The following is a 25,737-nucleotide window of genomic DNA, read 5'->3' on the forward strand; positions in this document are numbered from 1 at the left end:
GTAAAACTCAAATATGAATAAAGGAACCTCTAATAAATGTTCAATATACAGATATTTGAATATTTTTTTTATTAAATACTAACTCAGGGTTTAAACAAACATTTCAAAAGTTATAAGTTTTTACACACTTATACACACTCTCCCATACATATGTATGTATTTGTGCACTTTCCCGTTTCTTGCGTGGGTTCATTTTAAAATAGTAAAATGAGGAAAATTCGAACTTGAAATGATATTTTTTTGTGATGAGCTAAAACTTGACCTCTAGTCTTTGGTGTCCGTTGTCTTTTTCTCTGCTTATGAAGACGTTGGGAACGCTCAGAGTTCGACGCTCTAGCTTGTATATTTCTAAAATTTTGTTCTCCAAGCGGCTGCACACGCTCCGTACTTGACTCTCAAGCGTGTACTTGGGAGATTTTGAAATCTTTTCAGCAAGCAGCTGCGAGTGCTCGTTGCTCGACTCTCTGGCACGAGATTGCGATGCGAAGAGAATGACTTCCAAGACGATTTTCAGTTTCAGATTAAGATTCTCCATCATGGTGTCGTTTTGATACTCTCACCTGGGAACTATTTCCAGAAAGTTTAGATTCTAGCAAAAAATATAGCCAATGTTACTCGGAGTGAATGTAGCTTTCCAATGGTGAAATTCTTGAAATCGGCACAGTAGTTTTTGAGTTTATCCATTACAAACATACATACAAATACCTTCCTCTTTATAATAGTAGTATAGATAATTTTTTTTATTCAAAATTTCAATTATTGAACTTATCTAATATTCCCGAAATCCAATGCTATTGTTTTGATTCAATGAATTATTCTCATGTTATTACGAATTATTTGGGATGATCCACAAACTAGCCTAAGTGTGTACAAGCTCAGAGTTATTAAATAGAAATGAATAGGTAACTGACAGAATTATAAAAAGTCAACATTTGGGATAATACATAATTAAGTTTATTAGTTATTTATTTTTTCCATAATGTAATAATAACAATCAAATATAATTGAGTTTTAATACACTTATATTATTAATAAAAGATTTTTTGAGTATCTTATAAACATTATAATAATAGTCTTACTATTCCTACCATACCTTCGATATACATATATGTACATATGGCGTTTGTAAATTACACTTTATGCAGCTACTATAACAATAACAATAAGAATAAGAATATTAACATTGGAAAGTATTAAAATCAATTTGTCTTAAAGCAATCTTTATGAAATTCGTCAACAATATTCGCAGGTTTGCAATAGAAAATATATGTAGAATAAAGCTAAAATATCATATTTCTTTACGAGTTAACGATACAAATAAATTCAGACTGTCTATTTCTCCTTCAGCGTACGCAAATCTGGATAGAGCGTACCCGCAGGCACAAAATGTGTGTCCGAGTGGCGTAATTTAGTTTTGTAATCATCGATCACGGCTTTCCCGGTATTCTTTGCCATTTTCTTCGCCAAACCCTTAGGCGTAATGTAGTTCACATTTTGACTGACATTAAAAGCGTTACCGAGCGTATCGAAGGTGCCGGCTGCAACACCGCCAGCAGAGGAGCCATATCTGAGAAAAAGAAATACAATTTGGGAAACTATTTTTAAAGTTTCCAATACACTTACTTATGCTCAATAATTTTCACTGAATTTTCGCTCAAATTTGTACCCAGTATCTTGGCTGACGTCTCGAGACCATTATAAACGGTACTGAAGCCCTCCACCGCACCGGCAGCTATGGTCATTGCACCCTCCATTTTACTGTTCGCTTCGCTGGTGTCGTAGCCAAAGCCCTTCTGCAACAATGCGGAGCCAGCATTTTGCACATGTGGCGCTAGGTAGCGGCCGATAGCCATCGAGGCGGAGCCCACTTTGCCGGCTATCCAACCAGTGACGCCCGCTGCCGCATGCGTTACGTCGCGCGCCACCGCCACTGAGGTTTGCACGGTCGACGAGACTGGCGGCGCATCCGGTGGCGCTGGCTTCATTTTTGAAATGATGTACGGTGTGGTTTTCACCATTAACTCACCCGTCTTCTCGGCGCCACGCACCAGATTATGCGCTATGAAATCGGCTGCCGTGACGATATGGCGCGAGACCTGTTCGCTAGTATCGCATGGCACGCGTGGCCCCACTGTTGGTTGTTGTAAAAGCTCGACATGACCAGAGAGCACCGCCTCGAGCAGATCCAAGAAGAATTGTTGCAAATCGCTTAGTTCTTCTGGTTCCTCTGGCTGTGCGGCAGCTTGCTCAGCGCCATCAACAGTGCTATCGCTTTCGATGAGCATCAGTCCAAATGCATGTCCTGGCTCATCGACCTCCAAATCGGGCAAAATGAATGCGCCATAATTCGTTCTATAACAATTGGTTATGCTTGGTAGTAATGCGTAGAGCCAAATCATTTGTGGGGACTCCTTTGTGGGCACTTGAATATGATCAGTATTGTTGTTACTGCCAGACTTATCTGTTGGAATTGTGCACTGTATAAACGAGATGCCATTCAAATGCTTCCATTGGTCGTCACTAGGTGTGGTGCACATGACTAGAGACATGAAGGTTTCGCCCTACGCAAATAAATCGTGAGTAAAATTATTACTAAACTTTTAAAGCCATATTATAAATTATAACAACATTACTTAACATAATTATAGTTTAATATAATGATAATAAAATAATATAAAAAACGGAATGAAATTCATTCTCTTTAGACGTCAATAAAAAAATTAATAACTAACGGAAATAAATTATTTATGAAAATAATTGGTGCAAATAATGATAATTCGACAATTGTAGAAATAGAATAGAAAACGAATTGTGAAAATCAAAGTATTTATAATAAAGCACAGGCAAATTAAAGTAAATAAAGCATCTAAATTTCATTGATGCTTGATTTAACTTTGTACTCTAAATAATTAAGCATTATGTAAAACGATTTAAAAATAATTTACATAAATTTGCGACGTTATTTGAATTTGGCACATTGTTTGTTGGATACGTCGATAATTTTTATATATTTTTTTAATCTCCAATCATGACTTGCCGATATGTGTGTAGTCCCTTCCCTATATGGGCGTATGAGTAAAATAATAAAATATATTATACCAACCATAGTCACTACAACGCCTTCTGGTTGAATTTTATACAATTTCGCCTGGGACGTAAAAAGTGTGTCGAAAAGTATGCCCACGTCTGAGGGATCAGCGATAACACGACGTAAATCGGTTAAAACTTTCCGGTAATGAGCTGTTGCACTAGTCGTACCATCTTGCTTATATACTACTGGGTTTTCTAGTAAAAGAGATTTTTTCTTTGGTGTGGGTCCATCAACTGCTTCATCATTGATTTCTGCACCACCGGCAGGTAGAGAATCTACATGCTCTTCTTTTGCTTCCGTGGCAGTATTGTCAACACTTGCATGTTGGCTACGTAAAACCTTCAAGCGATAGCTAACTTCTACTTTGGCTCCCTTTAGCTTTTGTACAATTGTACAAGCATCACTCCACTCAACCGCTACCGCATCAACATTGTCCGGCAGTCCCACAGATATCGCAAATGTTTCGTCAATTTGTTGTAAGCAAGACTCATAAGCGGCAATAGCATCCAAAGGCCGTTCTTGTTCTTCGTGTTCAATGGCTGCATCTATGCAGGTAAAAATACGTTTGTTAGAAGCTTTTATGCGCTCATAGGCGCCGAGAAATTCCGCTTCTGTGGACATGATAAGCAACTGGAATAATATTTTAAATTAAGTATTTATTTGTGTATTCATAAAAACTATTAATATATACTTTATTAAATTCCAAGTTGACATTCATATTGCTAATACTGATGCTATTTTATAAAAGTATTCTAACGAGAAATTGAACTACCCTCAACCGAAGTCTCACAACAACTAAGGTAAATTCTTATTACCAACAATTCACATGCAAATTCTATGAAATAAATGCGGTTGTTATGCAATTATAAAATTAAAAAATACTCAGCAATCTCCTTAGCACGTAAACGTAAGCCTCTCAGCTGCTGCTATCAAATGTAAGTGAGACCAAAGGGCGATGGGGTGACGTTTGAATTGAATTACAGCCAATTTTATGCGAGAAAATTAAAATATTACACAAAAATGACTTGACTTGATGATGACGCACAGCAGAAAGTATAAATGGAATGAAGGAACAAGAAGCTGCAGCTTCAGTGCATTCTCGCCACTTAATTGTTTTTGTATATGTATTTAAATGTATGATAACGTTGTTGTTTAATGTTATCCTTCTACATATTTGTTTACTTTTTCTCATTCAAGTTTATTTAATGTAAATGACATGTGATGTGTTGTACTAAAAAGGCATCTCAGATATGACTAACTTTTTGTTTACATACAAATATACAAATACAAATAAATACATGTACATATATAATACAAGTAAAACTATTGTTTTTTTTTCTTTTTATATCTCAAAATTAGCAAGACGTGTTTATTTCAAATAACTTCCTTTATATATATATATATATACATAAATACATACATACAAATAAATAAATTAACTAAGTATGTACAGTGAAAAGTAAAGTCCTCTCTCGACGAACAAAAACTACAAGTCCCTCATCATTCCCGTCCTAATTTATGGTGCAGAAGCGTGGACGGTGTAAACATCCGATGAGACGGCACTAGGAGTTTTCGAGAGAAAGGTTTTGCGGAAGATTTATGGTCCCTTAAACATTGGCAACGGCGAATACCGCAGACGATGGAACGATGAGATGTACGACTTGGACATAGTCCAGCGAATAATAAGGCAGCGGCTACGCTGGCTAGGTCATGTTGTTCGAATGGACGAAAGTGCCCCAGCTGAAAGTTTTCGATGCAGTACCCGCTGGTGGAAGCCGATGAAGGGGGAAGCCTCCACTCCGATGTAAAGACCAGGTGGAGAAGGACCTGTCTTCCCTGGTATTACCAAAAGGAGAGATGCGTGGCGCGCTGTTGTGGACTCGGCTATAACCGCGTAAGCGGTGTCTATGCCAGTCAAGAAGAAGAAGATGTACAGTAAAATCAATCTCAGCGGAACACCTATGGACCAGCACTTTTTATCTAAGTCACGCGAGTGTCCATGTTATAAAGATATGATTTTTTCTCAATTTGTTGCCTTTTTTTAACTGGGTAATAAACGTGCATTGAATTCAATAAATAATAAAAAAAAAACATTTTAGAATATACATATGTATACGCATACGTACTTATATTTTAGAAAAAAATATGAATCTATTTCAGTTTCCTTAATTTTGATAAGCTTATATTTGGTCCAATTTCGTTTTTAACTTTAAAAACTCCGGCAGCAAAGTTGATTGATGTGCTGATACATAAAGATTGACTTCATTCATGTTTGATGAAGCTTCCATTGCAGTGTATGTATGTTATTGGCGTTCAACCGTTTAGCCGGTTATAGCCGAATCGATGCAGTGGGAAGAATATAATATTCAGTGCACTCTTCTTCACTTTCACTTCAAGAAGTTCTTTGGGAGATGTGTTTTACATCCTCTACAACGTTTTTAAAAATAGTTTCATGGGAATCACTCATCTGTTCATGCATATCTATTAATTTATCAATTTTTTTCCACAATTATGGCCCATACTATTTTGTAATGGATTTTAATGCTTGGTGTTTAAAAATTGAGACAAATTTTGCCCAACTTCCAAAATAGACAGTGTCCCCAAATTAAGCAGTAAATATATGAACATTTTTTACTATATTATGTTGGTACAGCACATTTTGTCCAATTTGTGTGAGTGTCCAAATTATAAGGGTGTACAACTTTACAGGTCTTACTGTATTTATTTGCAATCTGATATTTTAGTTTTAACTTTCATAAAATAATAATTGTGTATCCAGGTTTGAAAATATAAAAAAATTAAGAAAATGTTTGTATGTTTACTAGTAAAAAATTATTTCATCAATATGATTTTTCTGACGTGTACCGGCAGAAATAAAATACTACTGCCATCCACTTCTCGATATATGTATGTATGTAGGTTGATTTAAATTGTAAAGAATTGTACATACATATGTATATTTGAACTAAATAGACAACAGCCAACTCAAGTGTGTAATACATTTTGTGCATAAGATTTAATTTAGTATGCAATGTTAATTCTTAATTGCTTAAACTAACAAAATCTTTACATATACATATAAGTACATACATATTATTATAAATGTAGGGATTGGAATATATGCATTTACCTTTTTTATCCACCGGATACACCTTATTCGTTCTTTATTTCACTTTTCGCACGTTTTACTAAATCTACGGGTATGTTTTGAAAATATGTGTATGGAATAGCACGAAACAGTTTAGTTATCAGATATATATATTTTTTAATTTTTTGTAAAAATCACTTTGTTTACCACTTTATTCCAAGACTGACAGAGATTTTTTATCATTCTTGCTTTATTCAATATTCGCATTTAACATTATCATCTGTTTAGTAGTTGGGAGTAGCCAGATTTTTTCAGAAAAAAACAGGTGCGTAGACAAAAAATATATCTAAAAAATGGGGTCCTATATTCATACTTCCTTGCGTTATACACAAATATGTCGGCTAACAATAAAACCAATGCAAGTACAGTGGAACTTCTCTAACTCGAATCACCATAATCCACAAATAACTTCGAGTTATAGAAGGTTTCATTGAAACATAAAATTTATTATTATTTTACTTATAAGCAGTTTTATTTATTTACTGGCATAAAGTTTTATGTTCATACGTTAAAACATGTATTCTGTAATTTTGTTTGTTGCAGTTTGCTATTGTTTTGCTTTTGCTTTTAAAATTCTTCCTCGATAGTAAAATTGGTCGAAATAGCCCTGGTCGAAAAGTTCGATTTATGGAAGGAAATTTGTATGAAATTTGACTTCTATTTCCAATTCAAGAGTTCGAGTTATGGATGTTCCACTGTATTTACAAACAAACTTCAGTTGGGTCCGATAGAAACCCGCGCTTAGAAGTTTGTTATAGCCTATTATGAAAAAATTTTGATCTCCCGGCTATTAAAACAGTTTAAAAGTTAAAAATATTAGTTAGTAATTAGTTGTCGTTCATGGCCTATGTCTGATTTAAACACAACATTTTAAAGTGACTAACAATCTATTAAGTATTATACATGACTATTACTTAATTTTCGAAATAAATACACAATTAAAAGTTGTAAAATTGAATTTAAAACACTTGAAGTTTGGTTTTTGTAAATTAAATTTTTTTAAGTATTATTTATTTTTCAGTTTTGAAGTGATTCATTAGATTTTGATTTTGTTCGGCACAAACAAATCTTAAATTATTACAGGCAAACGTTTTGGCATTTCAACAAGCTTTATCAGTGCTTATTATAATGCAAATTAAATTAAATATACATATTGCTTCGCTGTGTATATACGTGCTGTATGTGAGAAGTTCGATGATATTAAATAACAATAACCAAATTAACAAAAAATTTACAAACTTTAAGAAATATATTTAATGAATATACACACTATATAATGTACATATATATAATATCTATATATTTTTATGGTATGTATATGCTTCGCTGTTGTTACAACTATGTGTTCTATGTATTACGTTATGTACACATACAAGTAAATAAAATTATTGCTCCAACTTAATTTAGCTTTAAACAAATTTACTCAAATCTATGAAAGTCAAAATCTATTAACTGTCTTATGCTAAAAAATATAGAATATTATAGAATTAGGTAAAAATACATACACAATTTATGTAAACCTTTATGTATGAAACTGCTATGACATTTAGTATACTTAATATTGTGTGAAATCCTGGCTTTGATCACCGAATTAAATGAATAAAATAATAACTACCACGCTACACCGATCGCTGTTCATTTAGTAGACTAAACTTAACGTCATTATTAACATCTCATAATCACAATTATCGAGAATAACAATTCTCCACTTGCAATAAATATTAGATTTTCTAAGATTGCATAAAATATAAAACGTATGAAAAGCAACTTAAGTAGGGAACACCAAATGAAAATGGATTCGATATGTGTTTTAGGCTTTTCTTGTACCCAATGCTTAAATATACGCGCGTACAGTACATTGTTTAAATGTACGAATAGTATGTAGAGGTTCACATGTTGTTGTTGAATTTCTTCTGATTGTTGGCAAAAGTGTTTTTACACGCTGTCAAATGGCTTCACATTCCCTTTGTTACCCGAGGTTTTGGTTGTCTGTTTGTAAAAGTTTTCGGCGACAGTTACGGAACATTCGTGTCACTCTGCCGACAACACCATCACCGCCAAATTTCATTATCGCCATTATCATTACCGTTGTTGTAGCAGCATCAACATCATTATTACCGTTTGGCATTTCATGCGTTATTGCACCGGTCAGCTATTGCACTATTAATTATTTTTGTTTACATAATTTAACGTTTGTTCGGTTTTCCTTTCTGCCGGCATAGGTAAGATACCGTTAAACATTTTGCGTGTAATTTGGATTTTGATAATGTTGCATCTGATTCTGATTGTTGTTGTTGACGATATTAGTTGTCTGTTGTATGTATTTTAAGTTTTGTGTTATTGGTGCATTTTAGGTGTTTGCTGCCACACACACAGATTCAAATATAGAATTTATTACAACGTGGTACGTCTGGTTTGTCTGATTTTATTTTTAGATTCAATTAAATGTTTACTATTGGCTGGCTGGCTGACTGGCTGCGGCATTGTTTAAAGCTAATGTAAGTTTAGGCAAATCAAAAGGTATTATCGTCAATTTGCATCTCCAATTCGATGTCCGCTAGATTCACCTCACGCAACGAATTTATGAACATGTAACGTGAAAAGTAAATATACAACCAGCGGAACCATTTCATTTGGGATTTATGCTCACGCATAGCGCGACGTATTTGTGCAGCCTCATCCCAGCCCAGTATGCACCTTTAAAGAACATTTTGAGAATATTAGTAAATATATAAATTTGAGTTCAATGTGAAATTATTCAATTAAAATTGTTTCAATAATTGAACTGTTATTATTTAAACATATCTTGATATATTGATTTTTTATTAAAAGAAATTTTAAATACAAAATTATATATATATTTTATTGTATTAATTTAAATAAAAAAAGTACGTATGTATGTACATAATTAGAAATTAATATTTGAGAGAATTTACAAGTGCTGACCTACTTTTAAGTAAGTTACAAAATTTGTAAAACCAAAATTATAACTTAAAATCATAAATCATTTGTTTACAAACATTCTCCACGTATCCGTATATTAGGGATTTATGTACGTGTGTATGCACACAAATTTATATATGGTACAACATGGAGCAATGTTTACTTTAAAAGAAAAAAAAAATACTACGAAAAAAAATTTGAACGCAAAATGAAGCAATAGTTTCTAATATTTAAATGATAAACAAAGAAAACTCTGTTGGAAACAAACTTTAAAGAAACTATATTAGGAAGCTAAAAATGTTTTATACAAAGTTTGTTATCAGTGATCTTTATTCCTTATCTTATTAACAATGATGACCAGCAAATTATTAATTAAGATCTATTAATATTTGAGAACTCACCAGTATGATGAAATGCAGCATGTACAGAGCAAATCGAAAATCGAAATATATTTCCTTAAAATATTTATGGAGTCCAGCGTATAAAATTTGCATTCTGTGAAAATAACAAAAACAAAAATATAGTATTGAAATGTTTTGTCATATCAAAAGTTAATTGTATATTCATTGCGCGTTCATAACACAACACATGCTAATTACATTCGTTTCGACACTCGTAACAGCTATCACGCTTTCTTCAATAGCATACCTAAATCTAAAGGCAAATTGATCACAATATGATCAATTGCTATGTACGACGTACCTTTTGGTAATAAATTAGCTAAGCAGAGTGACGCTGCAGCAAAATACACTGCACTGTGATTTGGATGCTGGCTCACTCCATCGCGATCGAATGTACAGATCGCTTGAATATCCAAACTTTCGACGGTATGCAATATTAAATTCGCAACAACTGGTGCTTTCCATTCAACATTCGGGTCATCTGGCAGATTTGTTGCATTTACCATAATGATATTTGCTGCTGGAACACCCAGCATTTCACATGAACGCCATAATTCTTCACGGCGTAATTGCGCTTGTTTCTCATAATTACCTATAAATAATTACAAAAATTGTACATATATGCACATATAATCAAATACTTTACTATAACAGGGAAAATGTGTTAGTATGCACACCGTTTATTCATTTCAATCATATTTACAATTTTAACATGTTAATAATACTTACCGTTGGACAGACATAGGACATACACTTGACAGCTGGAACGATGAGTTAATGTGTATATAAGTGGACCAAAGAACATACATTCATCGTCCGGATGTGAGGTCACTAGTAAAACACGTTCCAATTTGTGTTGTCTTGGAAAACGCACATTGTTGATCAACTTGCACCAACGCCACAATGGGCTGTTGCTGCGTGTTGTATAAAAAATGCCCAGGCATACTAGCAAGTACACCAGACACGCGTAAATAATATGCTCCAGGGCTTCGATTGCTGTCGAACTGAAGCGTCGATACGATATAGTCGCCCAGTGCAGCACGTTAGCACGCCACGTTTCTTGTAATAGAATCAACGATTGCGTCTGATTGCCAACAAACTGATGGAGGAATCGACCACTATCCTCGTACAATTGCAATGTACTCGCACTAATCAACTCAAACACTTGATTAAGCCAGGATAATTTCATTTCATTTCAAATGCAGCGCACACTGTGGTTAAATTTTTCGTGGTAAAATGGTTCAATCGTTAAAAAGCTGTATCCTATTTCTTCCTGCTTTCTCGTTGTTTATTTCAAATTAGATCAATTATTTATATACATACGTACATTTAGATTTATAGCTTGTATATGTTTTCCGGTGGGCAGGCCTAGATAAATGTTTCCAATTATGGTATTAATAATTTGTAGTTCCTTCTACAATATACTATCTTTTTCGTTGGAGTTGTCAGCTTAGAAACTATCCAATAGTTCCAATTCGTTCATATCAGAGTAAAATCTCAACTTTTTTGTTTAATAGTTACAAAAACTGAAGTTTTGTTTTGCTTCTGGCGCGCACCTAAAAGTCCACATTTGTTTCCTATATTTTTGGTGGTCGGTCGGCTCCTTTGGCAAGTAGCACAGACAGCAAGCAGCTGTTCTCAAATTTTACTAGCAGTGTTGCCACTTTATAGTGTACATCAAGTGTAAATTAAAATCAACCAATGAAAGCAAATTAATCTGCAATGTATTCTTAAAAAAAAAAGCAAGGTGTATCAAAACTTAATATTCTATCGAAAATTAATGTTGTTATTATTTAATTAAGGCCAAAAGAGTTCTAATATTTTTAGAACATTTTCTTTTAATATTAATTTCACCTCTATAAGTACGCTAAATTTCCCTTAGCCTGAACACTGTTAAAGATAATTATCCCAAATATGTATAAAGCGTTCGTTCCGATATGGCATTACCAATTCTGTACTGACAAATTTGCAATTGACAGCTGCTGTCACTCTTTGTAATTGTGCAAATTTTTTCTACGTTTTTGACTGATTCAGTCAGGAAGGGAGGAACTTTTCCAAGTGATTTTATATTTAATTCTTGTCTGTTTTCCTTAACAAGTCTTTAACTTTATTATAAGCGAATTTAACTTGAACTGTGAACTTGGGTTGCTTGCCCAAACCTAATATAATAGTTATATTGTAATAAAAAAATAATCATAAGTATAAAAGTTCTTAGTGAAAAAGGGGATAAGAAGAAACAGTAACAAAAATCCAGCTGCTCCGATATCGCTGATGGGGAAAACAAAGAAAAAAGAGTTCACAGATTAAGGGAAATAATAAATCAATAAAACTGACTAGACTATTTTAAAGGGCGATAATCTATAAAAAATAAATATTGACATAAAGGTGAAACGTAAAAAAGTTAATACTTATATACCCAGCTACACTGGGTATCCCAAAAAGGATTAAGCGATTAAACATATGTTATCATCACCTGTACACAAATAAAACAGACGAATAATTTGCCAGTGCAGTGATAAATTTGTTGCGTCAGTTAAAAGTGATCCCAGTATATAGTGTTCGAGTCAACTATTTCATTTTAAAAACTATTACGTTGCATTCTCGTCAATCCCACTGTCGGTACCTTCAATGTCTTCTACTAATCAACCGTTGGTACATATAGAACATGTCGACTTAATCAGCACGTTGTCTGAAGATGAGGCTGTTGCTGCAGCAGCAGCAGCTGCCGCCGTATCAGTCACACCGGGATCAGGAGCCTCTCTAGGTTCAATGAACGGAACGAAGCTTGTGACACAAGTAGAGGTGGGTTAATAGTATTAAATTTTTTAAGATCTTACTGATTTAACTATTTAAATATATGTACATACCACCGACGAATACCTAATGACATGAAATAAAAGTAACGTTTTATATTTATTAGCGAATTTTGTTTAATGCGCAAAACCTCTACACACACATCTATATATACAATTATAGCTTGTATTTATATTATTTTAAATTTTAAACCTGCAGATAAATACAATCGGGATGAACAAAACAAAGAAGAAAAAGAAAAAATCAAGGAAGAAGACACGACGAGAACATATATTGTTATCAGTCGACGATTATTCGGATGATGATGAAGAAGCTGAAGTTTATGACGTAGATATAAACGGCGAAAAGACCAACGGACATACTACTGATATTGGTGGTAAATTTGCCAACATATATAGCGATGAGGATGAAAATGATAAGGTAGTTACCGTCGGCAATGGCACTGCTGCCAATGAGAGTGAATTTTTCAACTCGCTCAACGGACAGTCGCATCATATTCTTCAACCAAAACAACAACAACAGCACACAACACAACAACTTTTGCTTTTGGACGAAAACAGAGCGCACAATAATATCAACACTAACAATTTATTTACGCTCTCATCCCATACATCGCCAGTTTTGAATAATGGACTAGTTGTTACCACTACAGCTCAGCATCAACGTGCTAGTAATAGTGGTAGTCAAAATGGTATAGTCAGTAGTAGCAGCAGTACAAGCAGTGTGAGCGGGAGTAATAGTATTGCTCGCATTCCCCCACAGTATGGCAGTGGAGAAACATCTCCAACACATCAAGCTGATGTAAATCATCGTGTATCGCCATTGTTGTCGCCAACATTACCTTCAGTGACAGCGACATCGCGTAATTTTCAAACGAAAAATAATCAGCTGGTATCGTCCACATTACAACGTCATTACGACAGTGCAGACGACGGTGACGAGATCTGTCTGGTTCCAGAGGTAGATTACGAGGGCGGTTCCATAATGGATGCAGGTAGTGACAATCGGGAATCACAGCCATTGCTCGGTGGACATGGATACAATAGTAGCAGTGGAAGTCGCGATCGGAATGATTTGACCGTCAATACCTTTTTGGGTGAGTGCTATATGAATAAGAATATGCATTGCTATAATGTAATGAAAAAAATGTGTGTACAAATGTGTTTAATTGTAGCTAATGAGCAGAATTGTGAAATTCTCAATAATTTCTAAATATTTTCGTTGTTGTGGGGTAGAAGACAGCACAGTGCGAATTTTAAGTTAATGCCGTCATAGAAATAACCTATTATAATCATATTGTAAATACTCACGATTTATTGTATTTGCGGTTTTGTTTTGACTCACAATAGATTCTGCACACAGGTTTGAAGAGAAACCTATCCACAAATGACGACGACTTATTATGGCTTCCTAACGTCTCAATTGCAATTTTACTGCTCTATTAAAGCAAATATAAAAGTCACAATTATGTGTTATATGTACATAGATATACACATGTAAATGTGTAAATTTATACACAGATGTACATATAAAGAGGTTTCTATTGCTAGTTGAAGTATTATTTATTAAGTGCAATTAGTTATTATGAGTCACCATTTGGTTAGTCCATACAAACACATGCATATATTAATTATTGTATAATCAGAATTTCAAACACAGTGACAACGGAATATTTCATTATTTATAGTATTTGGAAATGACAAACCCTTAAAGAAAAGTTTTGTTTAAAAATTGCCAGTCCACTGAAAAGTGCTAATGCGACTCATTGATAAAGCAAAATTTTTATCTTTGTCATAAAAATGATTGTCAACTGCCGTACACTTTTGCTTCACTGTACATAGGCAGTGTTTACAAAAGCACAATGCTTACGAAAGAGACAGAAAAGGCCGTAATTGCAGAAGTTCTACACGAACAAAAATTCAATAATTATAAACATTGAAAATTTTTTGCGAAATGAATGTTTGCATTAGTAAGGCTCTTTAAAAATCTAACTCACTAATAGAATATATTGGTAAAGAGAGAAATTATTGCACGTTTAGTTTATTAATATGTATTGTTGTTACAGATAAATTGTTACCGCATAATATACTATACATATATGCTAACCGTCAACAAATCTTCGTTGAGATCAATTATATGTTTATACTATATACTTATAGAAAGCTCGATTTTTCGAAGAAGTTCAGCCCAACATTCTTCAAAGATATTTTTGACATTAAGTCGGGTATCCATAAAAGTTTTAATCACTATGTATGTATGCCTTAATATAGCGGGAGAAACATTTCCCAACTAATTTTGACGGATATTGTTGAGTTGACATTTCATGTTCAAATGAGAATCTGTGTCCACCGGTTAACCAATTTTCGCATGCCTTCTCTTTTTCTTTATGGTCTAACCTTGTTGCAAAATAGAATTTGCTTAGTTGACTACAACAACAACAGTTTACAGGGACGCGACATAACGGTTTTAAGGTATTTCTTCGCAGGCCAGGGTATGACCTAATGCCTATAATACAAAACCACTCCTTGGCTAGCCGACTTGTATGTTTCGGGTCATTATCCTGCTGGAAGAGCTATTTCAGAGGCATTTCGTATTCATAGTTCTATTCAAAATATCAACGTAGACATGTTGGTCCATGACAGTATAGATACGATATATGGGCCCAGCACCATAAAAATAAATGAGAAGTCCAAATATTTTTGATCCTCCATGTTTTACCGTTATCGTAGTGTGTCTAGGGTGATATTCAGTCTTCGGTGGGCGATGCACATACATATTCCAAAAAGGGCGACTTTACTTTCATGTGTCCATAATAAAATTCGTTTCTTTTCTAATTTCAATGATAATACTCTAATACATGAACTATTACTATTTTGAACACAACTTATTAATTTAAAAATATAGATTATAAGTTCAAAATTTAGTTTGTTCCAAAATGATTGTTGTAGTTGTAGTAATAGTTTTTAGATAGTAGTACTTGGCTAAATAAAACCTGAATACAAAAAAAAAAATAAATAAATTACTTAAATTCAGTGCAAACGTAAGCTTTTCATGTGCCTCAAGTGTACGCAATTAAATTTTCAGCCTACCCTTCTCGAGATCGAGTTGATATATGAGTATTGCAAGTAAGCACATTTTTTCGCTTCTTTTTATTTGTGAATTATTCGCATTAGAAAATGAAGGGATCTCTGCAAAATGTCATACGAGTATGCACTTTTTCAAATAGCTATAACAATGCCCAACATTGTAGTGCTGGAACTGGGATATCCATAGATAGAGGTGTAAAGTGAGCGGGGTGCATAAAAATATACGAAAACAAATCATATAATTCATTTAATCTCGTCATGCTCGACGTGTCGTGGAGCGAGATTGTACAAATATAACGATTACAGTTTATATGCATATATATGTTTTTTTGTATGTTAACTGAGATAAAGGCTAAATTCAGTTTTGAGAAGTCTGCAGAAAACTATATAAAGGTAGATACTTGTGCATTCTTTCATATTTATGAGCTCATTTGTTAAGTTATAATACCTTAAATATAATATGATCTACTACTGCCGTATTTTATGCGTTTAAGTAAATACACACTCAACTCTTATTAATTTGACTTAACCGCTTCTTATGACTTGCATGTTATATGTAAATGTGCTGTGTGATATGTAAATATGTAGCTATTTATATATGTATGTGGACGAAATTAGTAATCACCTACTTTTATATTTTCAGTGAAAATACGTGTCAGTCATTTACCATACAACAAACATTCTTTATTTGATATCGTGCGTTACCTTTGATGACACCAAATTCAAAATATACAATCTACAAAAATTGCACTTGCACAATTTTTTTAATACTTTTATTTTTTGCTAAGTTTTCGCAACTCTTGCTGCAAGTTTAATTTAACTTAAAATTTAAATACATGTAAAGTCATCTTTGTTTTTATGATTTTCAAATTTTTTATGTCAACGAGTTAGTACCGTTGACTGCTCTACTTTTATATATAACTCTGATTTACTATTACCTCTGCGGTTTCTCTGTCCAACATTGTCTTTTATTTAATTTTGTTTGTATATAAAAGTATATATGTGTGTATGCGTGCGGAATTTTATCGTTTCTGATGACTTCGGTAAAACTATTTACTCATCTAACAATTGTAGGCGTTGCTCATATGGACCACAGTTTAAAGACTTATCTGCTCTAATTTTGTTTAAATTGTTTAATTAATATCTACAAAATATCTGCAATAGAGTCTCAATATCAATTCAGGGTTTTTATTGTTCATTGATTAAAATTTAACCAGCTGTCACATTGTGTTTGTATGAATATCGAAAAATGGGCAATAGGAATCAAATAATCGATTTAGCCATGCCTATTTTGTTATTTATGAAATTCAATATAAATCAGGCAATAAAAAACTCTAAAGAAAAATATCTACCCCCTATATAACAACATTTTGTATGTATGTATATTTTCTTTGTAATAGAAAACCCTCTATATGTCCACGAAATCGGTCTGTATTATTCTTCAACCCCATGTAGCGAATATCACCATCGCGTTTATCGTAATCAAATTTAGTGAGTACATAACTTTTACGATGTTTTTTTAAACTCAGGTCAGTCGCATCAAGATCTGGGTCCATTCTGGTTAGGTACACCCGACTCTCATAATAAATCTAACATTTAAAACATGTAAGGAAGGGCTAAGTTCGGGTGTAACCGAACATTTTATACTCTCGTAATTTATTTATTTAACTTTATTTATATTATATAAGACACAATTTGAACCCCATATTCGTCATATATATTGTATAAAATCCATTTAAGGTTGGAAACCATAATATTAGGTTAGAAGCACCGAGGACCTAGTGTTCGATATATGGGGCCTTAAAAACCAATGGTCCGATTTCGGCGATTTTTAGAATGGGGCTGCCACGCTATAAACGTAGTATTTGTGCAAAGTTCTGCACCGATATCTTCACTAGTGCTTACTTTATATATTGTAAAGTAAATGATTCCGATCGTCTTCAAAGTTCTGCTATATAGGAAGTAGGCGTGGTTGTGAAGCGATTTGGCCTATTTTCACAACATATCATTGGGATGTAAGGAAACTATTACAAACCAAGTTTCATTGAAATCGGTCGAGTAGTTCCTGAGATATGGTTTTTGACCCATAAGTGGGCGACGCCACGCCCATTTTCCATTTTGTAAAAAAACCTGAGTGCAGCTTTCATCTGCCATTTCTTATGTGAAATTTAGTGTTCCTGACTTTTTCGTTAGTGAGTTAACCCACTTTTAGTAATTTTCAACCTAACTTTTGTATGGGAGGTGGGCGTGGTTATTATCCGATTTCTTTCATTTCGGACTGTATTAGGAAGTGGCTAAAAAAACGACTGCAGAAAGTTTGGTTTATATAGCTCTATTGGTTTGCGAGGTATGTACAAAAAACTTAGTAGGGGGCGGGGCCACGCCCACTTCCCCAATAAAATTACATCCAAATATGCCCCTTAATAGTGCGATCCTTCATACCAAATTTTATTTCCATAACTTTATTTATGGCTTAGTTATGGCACTTTATGTGTTTTCGGTTTTCGCCATTTTGTGGGCGTGGCAGTGGTCCAGTGATTTTGCTCATTTTCGAAAACCACCTTCCTATGGTGCCAAGAAATAAGTGTGCCAAGTTTCATCAAGATATCTTAATTTTTACTCAAGTTACAGCTTGCACAGACGGACGGACAGACAGACATTCGGATTTGAACTCCACTCTGATCACTTTGGTATATATAACCCTATATCTAACTCGTTTAGTTTTGGGTGTTACAAACAACCGTTATGTGAACAAAACTATAATACTCTCTTTAGCAACATTTGTTGCGAGAGTATAATAATCGGACCAAAGTGGAAGGGATGTTAGATGAGTGTGATTTTGGGGGCATGCAAAGAGGTGGTTTGTGTCATGCGGGGACTCTTTACTTGCAGAACATATAATGATTATGTCTGGGATTCAGTCTGGATAAGTAGGTGTTTAACCTGCTGCAATATCCAACAAATCTAATGGTTGCTCTCGCCTAATTTTCCAGACTATCTACCGAGAAGTTAGCTTGATAACACGTTAATACTTCGCTTAAACACATTTCGTTATCAAGACATATATGTATGTACATATGTATAATATTATAATTTATTATCATATATGTCTATCTCTTTGGTATTTGTTGAGGATTATCTTCAGACTTCAATTGCTATGTGTTTGTTTCGCCTTTGTTTTTGTTGTACAGATTATAATAGTTTTGTTCACCTAACGACTGTTTGTAAACCGTGAAACATGATCAAATGATGATAAAATGCATATTGCACCGTTATAATATTTCTGATCCCATTTTCTGTTATAAAACTATTTTTAAATAAAAACTAAATTCATTGTGAACTATGCTTTGCTTTGCTCTTTTAAGTATTTATGTATTTTGATCTATTTTCGATTTATTTAATTTCAACAAAAAAGTTGTAAAGTCGTATAAACAAAATGATTTGTTTATTTTTTCTTCAAAAATTGTCAGTGTCAGAATAACTTAAATGAAAAGACAACAGTAAAAGAATTGAGAAAAAAGCAAACAGTTGGTGGCGTTTACCAAAAAATAAAAAATAATCATTGCGATTAGTTGAAATCTTGTGGATATCCAAAATACGCCTACAATCAGTAACTCCATTCATGTCTTTTAAAAAGATAGCTTCTCAACCGACACTAGATGAAAAGAAATCGGTAAATTACTGTTGCCATTGTAGGCAAAAAAGATGTGAGCTTGAGTTTTCTCAATTTTTGGAAAGAGAGAGCGAAGAGGACATTATTAATCGCATTGAGCGTGTAAAAACCGCAGGAACTGTTGATGGTGAAGAAAGTAGTGATTCTTCCTATGAAATTGTAGCTGCCAACTGTGGATGTGTGAATTGTCCTTTGAAATTTTTGTGTAAGTGCAAATGTGTGTGCGAGTATAAACTGCATCCTACCGTGTGACACTGTTGGTCGCCACTGAACGCTATATAGGTTAGGTTGCACCTACGCACTGCAAACTCCTGCTCTCAATACTTATGCACATATGTACATACATTCGTATGCTCATATGTAGCTGCATTTTATAGATACTGAAATGCGTTGCAGAATTATGTCAGCAGTATTCTTTCTCACTTCGCTTTTTTGCTTTTGTTTTTAGCTTTTTGCACTCTCTGCTTTACCGTGACTACGTGAAAAGCGATAGCGAAAAACTTGAAAATTAAATAAATTGCTGTGCTTTTTGGTGTGCACTAGCAGGAGGCGCTCGTATTATCGTACGAGCTTCCGAGTTGCTTCATGTATAGTAGCTGCATATGTGGGCCTCTTGCCAGCGGTTTTTCACGGTCAATAAATGTGTTCTAATTAAACATTGCTCGTGTTGTTTTTGATTAAATCAGCATAAAATCAAGTGAATTTTAAAGTTCTAAATATTTCTGCAATATGTGCACGTCTTCGCAAAGCTACGCGTTGTTCGAGGACTACGCTTGGACGGCACATTGGAACATATTGCGTTTAAGGGGTAATTAGTAAATAATCGAAGCAAGTCGCAATGAATGAAATAAAGGCTTCTTCCAATATGTTTCTGTTAAGTGAAATGTGTTATTATTGCTACTAACCATTGTATAGAGCTGCTAACAGCGATTAAAAACAAGTAATGACAAAACAGTAACTGATAAATACAAGCGATTGGAGTTTGCTATTAATTTATTTCATGAGTGCGTTGTCTACCCTCTGTAGATACTTCGTTAATTATCACTTAAACAATAAGAAATAAATGAATTAAGGCGAAGTCGAAAATCGTATATATAGTATATTTTGGCTTATCCTACAAAACTTTTGAAAATGTTCTTACTAATGCTGATTATAATCCTACTCATTCTTTATTCAAAATAGTATTTAGAATTTTAATCCACGGAACTTAAAATTTTATTTATTTCAGCACATACATACCTTGAACCAAAGTTTTCAAATACTTTTTACATGTGTCCATGTCCTATCTCAGAATATTAGAGTTTGTTCTCTCATTATTTTTCAACCCATTCCTAGGTTCAGTTACAGTGCAATCTTATAGAACAAGATCTTTACGAAAAAGTAATTGGAAATAAAACACATCATCGGTTTGAAATCGATTTGAGAATTCAAAAGCAACTAAATTTGAACAAATCCCTAAATAATAGGTCTAAAAAACTGCAAAAATCGATGGGTCGTGCATTATTTAACTTAAAAATGTTTTTTGGGGATTTTCATTTTGAACAGAACCGAACCATTTTATTTGAGTGGGTTTTTACATTTTAAAATAAAAATGGTTAGGATCGTGGTTCGGTTCAAAGCATGTTTCCAGTTTTAATAAATGCACTTTTTAGTACTGCAACAAAAATTTGCTCATAATGAATTTGCTTCATAAAGCATCTTAGCTGTTCTGTAACAGTTTTGAAATTATATGTGTAACATTTTTCGTGAGAACACTGTAATTGTTTACACGTTGACATTCACTTAGCGCAATTTCCACCTGCCTACTTGAAAAGCGGTAAGTAAAAATAGCAAAACCTTAAAAATCTCTGCATAATTTATGAACAGTTCAATATAGTACAGTAATGGTGGTAGAGATTTCAGTTAAATCGTTTCAGTGTATAAATACGCAATAGGAAATTATTAGCCTGTAGTACAGGTGCATACTCGTACACATCTGTGTAAGCGTGTGTAACTATCGTCTGTCAGACATCCTGCTATTTTGATTTTTTACGGCTCTCATTTCGATTAGTACAAATTGATGAGTGCCTGCGTACGTTTGCTCCTATGTAACGGTTGTCGGTTGTGGTGGCAACATTTGTGGCAATGTCCTGTGTCCACCGCACATTTGCCAACTTGCAGGCGCAAGCAGCGTCTTCACGTTTGCCGCATTATGGTTTTGCGTACCAATTTGATTAGTAAATACTGACAGTTTACATTTTTCGTATATTTATATATGTACATATATACTTATGTATAGTATATTGTATAAATATATTATTGTTAAACAATTAAAAATCTCTTTATTTACTTGCAGATGATCCGGCATTCAATGAAGTTGTGTTACAAGTGGAAACGGCCATTACAGCTGGTGTTATGCCGGAGCGCATCTATCAGGGCAGCAGTGGATCGTATTTTGTAAAAAATGCAGAAGGTGTAAGTGAAATTACAGAATTACTATTCAACAAAAATGTTGGTACATATGTGGTATAAACTTTAAGTCGGGTAAGACCCGAATATACTGCACCGCGCATAAAATTTGAGTTTAAACAAATTTTAGTAAACTTGAGTTTTTTAAAACATATTGGAATCTTTGATTTTTTAATAATTCGAGTTTACTTCACATATATTGCGTCTGATTGTCTGTATAGCTGTCGGCTAGATTTGACAGCTTTGCTGACATTTCAACTGCTTTCGTCAGCAGTCGCTACATTAAATTATTTCTTTATGGGGAAATTCCACAATTAAGTTGACTTTTGTGCGAATTTTTGGTAATAAATCAAACAATTTTGTTTATATTTTAATATTTTTTATGTTTATATAAAGATATATTTAAAATTAATATATTCACTTATATGTATATAAATATGTATATCTATATGTATGTATATAGATAATTTTAGTTATAATTTCGCTTATTTTTTTTTTTTTTTGATGTTTCCAGAAAATCTTAGGTGTATTTAAGCCGAAAGATGAGGAGCCCTATGGACGACTGAATCCAAAATGGACTAAATGGATGCATAAATTATGTTGTCCTTGCTGCTTTGGACGCGCCTGTTTGATACCAAATCAAGGGTAATCTCATTTTATAATCAATTACTATCTTATCTTTATTAATTTTTTCCTTGCATTAGAAATATGCAATAGAAAATAGTTAATTAATTAATTTGTCTTTTCAGCTATTTGTCGGAGGCAGGCGCCAGCTTGGTCGATCGTAAACTGTATCTAAATATTGTACCAAAGACCCGCGTTGTAAGGTTAGTCGCCGAGACTTTCAACTATGCGCGCATCGATCGACAGAAGGCGAAACTAAAGCGACGCATTAAGGAACACTATCCGTCAGCGCATTTCAATCGCATGAGTTTGCCACTTAAGGTACGAGACAATGCTTGTACTAAACGTATAGTGATTATCTAAAATTTCCTTCCCACAGACTGGTTCCTTTCAGCTTTTTGTTGAAGGTTATAAAGATGCCGATTTTTGGTTACGTCGCTTCGAACAAGAGCCTCTCACCACAACACTCGCCAACTCCTTTCAGCTTCAATTTGAACGACTCGTTGTACTCGATTACATTATACGCAATACAGATCGTGGCAATGACAATTGGTTAATACGCTATGTACGTCCTACGGGCGATGCAAAGACTGCCGCTAACGGTGGGGGGTTGGGTGTAAAACCAACCAACGTACCAGCACAAACCCCACAAAAACTGGCTGATGAACAGACACTAGTAGGTGAGGACAATTTAGATACAAATAAATCAGAGACAAAATCACAGAAACAAGATTCGGAGCGTGTTACATCAGAAGAAGAAGCTAATTTTGGCACAGCCAGTGCACATAAACCGTCTACTAGTCAACCAGGTGATGTGTCATCAAAAGGCACGATTGTGATTGCGGCAATCGATAATGGGCTGGCTTTCCCATTCAAACACCCCGATTCGTGGCGTGCCTATCCGTATCACTGGGCGTGGTTGCCACAAGCGAAAGTGCCATTTAGTGAAGAGACGAAAAACCATGTGCTGCCATTGTTGTCCGATATGAATTATGTGGAGGAAATTTGCACGGAATTATTTTACTTATTTCAGGTATGTGTGTATTATGGCACTTGACTAATTTCATAAATAAATTTATATTTCTTATATTATGCTTGTAGCAAGATAAAGGTTTCGATAAACGGCTTTTCGAACGTCAAATGTCTGTGATGCGTGGTCAGATATTGAATTTAACTCAAGCGCTTAAGGATGGTAAATCGCCGGTGCAGTTGGTTCAAATGCCGGCAGTAGTGGTAGAGAGGTAAGAAACATTTAATAACAAAACTACTGTATGCGAGATTATCTTTGGGTTCGTCGATGCAACTCAATATTTAAAAAGTATGCGCGTAGAGTTAATCTCTACTTGCATGTAGTGGACATACGTTAATTTGCTATTCCTTAATAACACCTTATTCCTTGTTTTCAGATCTCGCGGTCAAAATAGTCGATTCTTTTCATTTACGCAACGCTTTCAAAATAAGAGCCCGTTCTTCTCATGGTGCTAACATGAGCATAACATCAGTAAAATCTATACTTATTATAAAAGTGGAAGTGGAAACAATGAGAAAATGGATTAAACTTACGAAGTGGTTCACAAGATGCCAGCTTAAAAGCGAAGTACCCATTGTAAATGGTAGAATTATTTCACTATGTGTGTCTGTATAATCGGGGAATGACTGTGTTCTTACTCAATACGACGTTTCGCCATTCAGTAATACTTTTGATATACTTACACATACATATATCCAGCACAGCTACATACCCACGTATTTACTGTTTGTTTTCTTAGTTCTAATATTGTACATACATACATACTGAATTTGATGATATGTGTAAAGCGAAGTACTATTTTCAAGAAATTGTTTGTATATTTTCATATTATTTGCTTAATTTTTATTTAAAATTGTTATCACTATAGCTGAAGGAATTTTAGGATGTACATTGCATAATGTTATTTACTTATTAAACAAAGAAAAGCTTTCGTTTACACACTCATATATATACATACGTACACACATGCATACTTACTATGTACGCGTAAATACAAGCGGACATATTATGCAATTCAATGTAATATTTTCATTTCAAAGTTTTGATTTTCTGCGAAAAAAAATCCGCATTTGAAGTGAATTGATTTACGCTGAATGTCAGAATATTGCCGCTTGTTCTATGCATTGCCATTCCAATATTAATAAAAATCAAAGTCTAAAGCAGGTATTGCAAAATTTTAATTTATGTAAAAAGAAATAAAATATTTGCATGAATTGTCGTGATTCCTCTTGACTATCAGCGGGAACTGGCGTCCTTCTATACCTTAGAGACGTTAAAGTATATGAATTATAATAATAAATCACACCCACTCATATCCATAACTTCATAGTTCGTACTGAGATACATACATATGTAGGTATATATGTATACATATATATATATAAATAAATTGAATAATATATGGATATAAAATGAAAGTAATGTCATTGTTAAGTGATACAATTTAATCTATTCAAAGATGTAATCGAGTACACCGATACGTTTACGATGTTTAATGCCGCAGATGAAGATAATGCAATTAGGTAGGAAAAATACTTATTTATATAAATACATATGTATATACAAATAAAAGTGCATAATTTCATTTTACGCTAATCAGTGTAAACAAAAATTTTTAAATAAAATCAGAATAAACTATGAAGCACCCATACACGCACCTCTCTATATATATATACATAAAATTGATATTGTTGTTGCGTTTTTTTATAACATAATCTTATTAGATTCGTAATTACTATATATGTATATGTACACATCGATGCATATGCCATGTAAACTAAGCCATTAGGGAATATATTTAAAAAAGAAATGAAGAATGAAGTTAGTATTAATTATATACATATTACAAAAATTAGCCTTGCGGTACACATACATACTTATACATTTTGCTTTGTTTTATGTGTGAGCATGTGCATCTATTATTGAATGAGTATAATTAAAACTAAAACCGATAAAAATCTGAGTTTTACTTCGGGTTAGATTATTAAAAAGAGTGCTTCTAACCTGACAATTATTGTGATATATGTATGTGTATCTGCTTGAGACAAGACTTACAATTTTGTCACTTATTACTTATTTGCTTTATGTATAATAATAATATGATTCCCTAGGACGCTAAGGATGAGGATCTGCTGTGCTTTGGTTAATATCAAAACAAATATATTAAATCAATCTTTGCGACTGTTGTGTGAGTCCGTAGCGAAAATCTCATTAGAAAATGTAAATTGTATATAATTTCAATCTTTTACGAAAATTGAAGGTCCTAACGTTTCCGTTTCCGTGCAAGTAATATATATATGTATAATTTTTTGTAACGTTGTATTGGCAAGTTGAATGTGAAGCACGACACAATATATTGTTAGAAATTAATTGTCAAAAACAACATAAAATAACAATTAAACTGTTGTAAGAAGTTTAAAAATAATTTATTTTCAACGATTAATTGTTATAATAATAAATAATATTTTGCCGTTATCCA

General features: G+C 33.6%; 4 protein-coding genes across 8 annotated transcripts in view; 1 reads left to right on the top strand and 3 right to left on the bottom strand.

The window, feature by feature from the left end:
• LOC105213689 (dnaJ homolog subfamily C member 3) overlaps positions 1 to 25,737 on the bottom strand; it is a 107,838-nt gene that overhangs the window by 67,829 nt on the left and 14,272 nt on the right. The gene's annotated exons all lie outside the window — the stretch shown is intronic.
• Positions 932 to 6,425, bottom strand: LOC105213701 (protein spartin). Of its 2 annotated transcripts, none has more exons than XM_011186717.3 (4): positions 6,222 to 6,425; positions 3,104 to 3,721; positions 1,624 to 2,561; positions 932 to 1,567 (listed from the first exon to the last, which is right to left on the bottom strand). In XM_011186717.3, exons 2-4 carry the CDS (start codon positions 3,710 to 3,712, stop codon positions 1,333 to 1,335), a joined length of 1,782 nt encoding a protein of 593 aa, XP_011185019.2. In that variant the 5' UTR covers positions 3,713 to 3,721; positions 6,222 to 6,425; the 3' UTR covers positions 932 to 1,332. The 2 variants fall into 2 exon arrangements, with proteins under 2 accessions (XP_011185019.2, XP_011185018.2); XM_011186716.3 differs by lacking the exon at positions 6,222 to 6,425 and adding an exon at positions 3,783 to 3,924.
• LOC105213702 (N-acetylglucosaminyl-phosphatidylinositol de-N-acetylase) lies at positions 7,214 to 11,248 on the bottom strand. Of its 2 annotated transcripts, XM_011186720.3 has the most exons (5): positions 10,911 to 11,248; positions 10,313 to 10,794; positions 9,885 to 10,175; positions 9,584 to 9,677; positions 7,214 to 8,936 (listed from the first exon to the last, which is right to left on the bottom strand). In XM_011186720.3, exons 2-5 carry the CDS (start codon positions 10,770 to 10,772, stop codon positions 8,753 to 8,755), a joined length of 1,029 nt encoding a protein of 342 aa, XP_011185022.1. In that variant the 5' UTR covers positions 10,773 to 10,794; positions 10,911 to 11,248; the 3' UTR covers positions 7,214 to 8,752. The 2 variants fall into 2 exon arrangements, with proteins under 2 accessions (XP_011185022.1, XP_011185021.1); XM_011186719.3 differs by having other exon boundaries at positions 10,313 to 11,247.
• Positions 11,589 to 24,421, top strand: Pi4k2b_1 (phosphatidylinositol 4-kinase type 2-beta). Of its 3 annotated transcripts, XM_011186721.3 has the most exons (8): positions 11,589 to 12,385; positions 12,596 to 13,493; positions 21,492 to 21,610; positions 22,119 to 22,249; positions 22,354 to 22,549; positions 22,608 to 23,261; positions 23,330 to 23,469; positions 23,635 to 24,421. In XM_011186721.3, the coding sequence occupies exons 1-8, from the start codon at positions 12,212 to 12,214 to the stop codon at positions 23,711 to 23,713; spliced, it is 2,391 nt and encodes a 796-aa protein (XP_011185023.2). In that variant the 5' UTR covers positions 11,589 to 12,211; the 3' UTR covers positions 23,714 to 24,421. The 3 variants fall into 3 exon arrangements, with proteins under 3 accessions (XP_011185023.2, XP_028897150.2, XP_028897152.2); XM_029041317.2 differs by lacking the exons at positions 11,589 to 12,385; positions 12,596 to 13,493 and adding an exon at positions 18,911 to 19,361; XM_029041319.2 differs by lacking the exons at positions 11,589 to 12,385; positions 12,596 to 13,493 and adding an exon at positions 19,734 to 19,964.

The sequence above is a fragment of the Zeugodacus cucurbitae genome, chromosome 2, assembly GCF_028554725.1.
Source record: "Zeugodacus cucurbitae isolate PBARC_wt_2022May chromosome 2, idZeuCucr1.2, whole genome shotgun sequence".
Lineage (NCBI taxonomy): Eukaryota > Metazoa > Arthropoda > Insecta > Diptera > Tephritidae > Zeugodacus > Zeugodacus cucurbitae.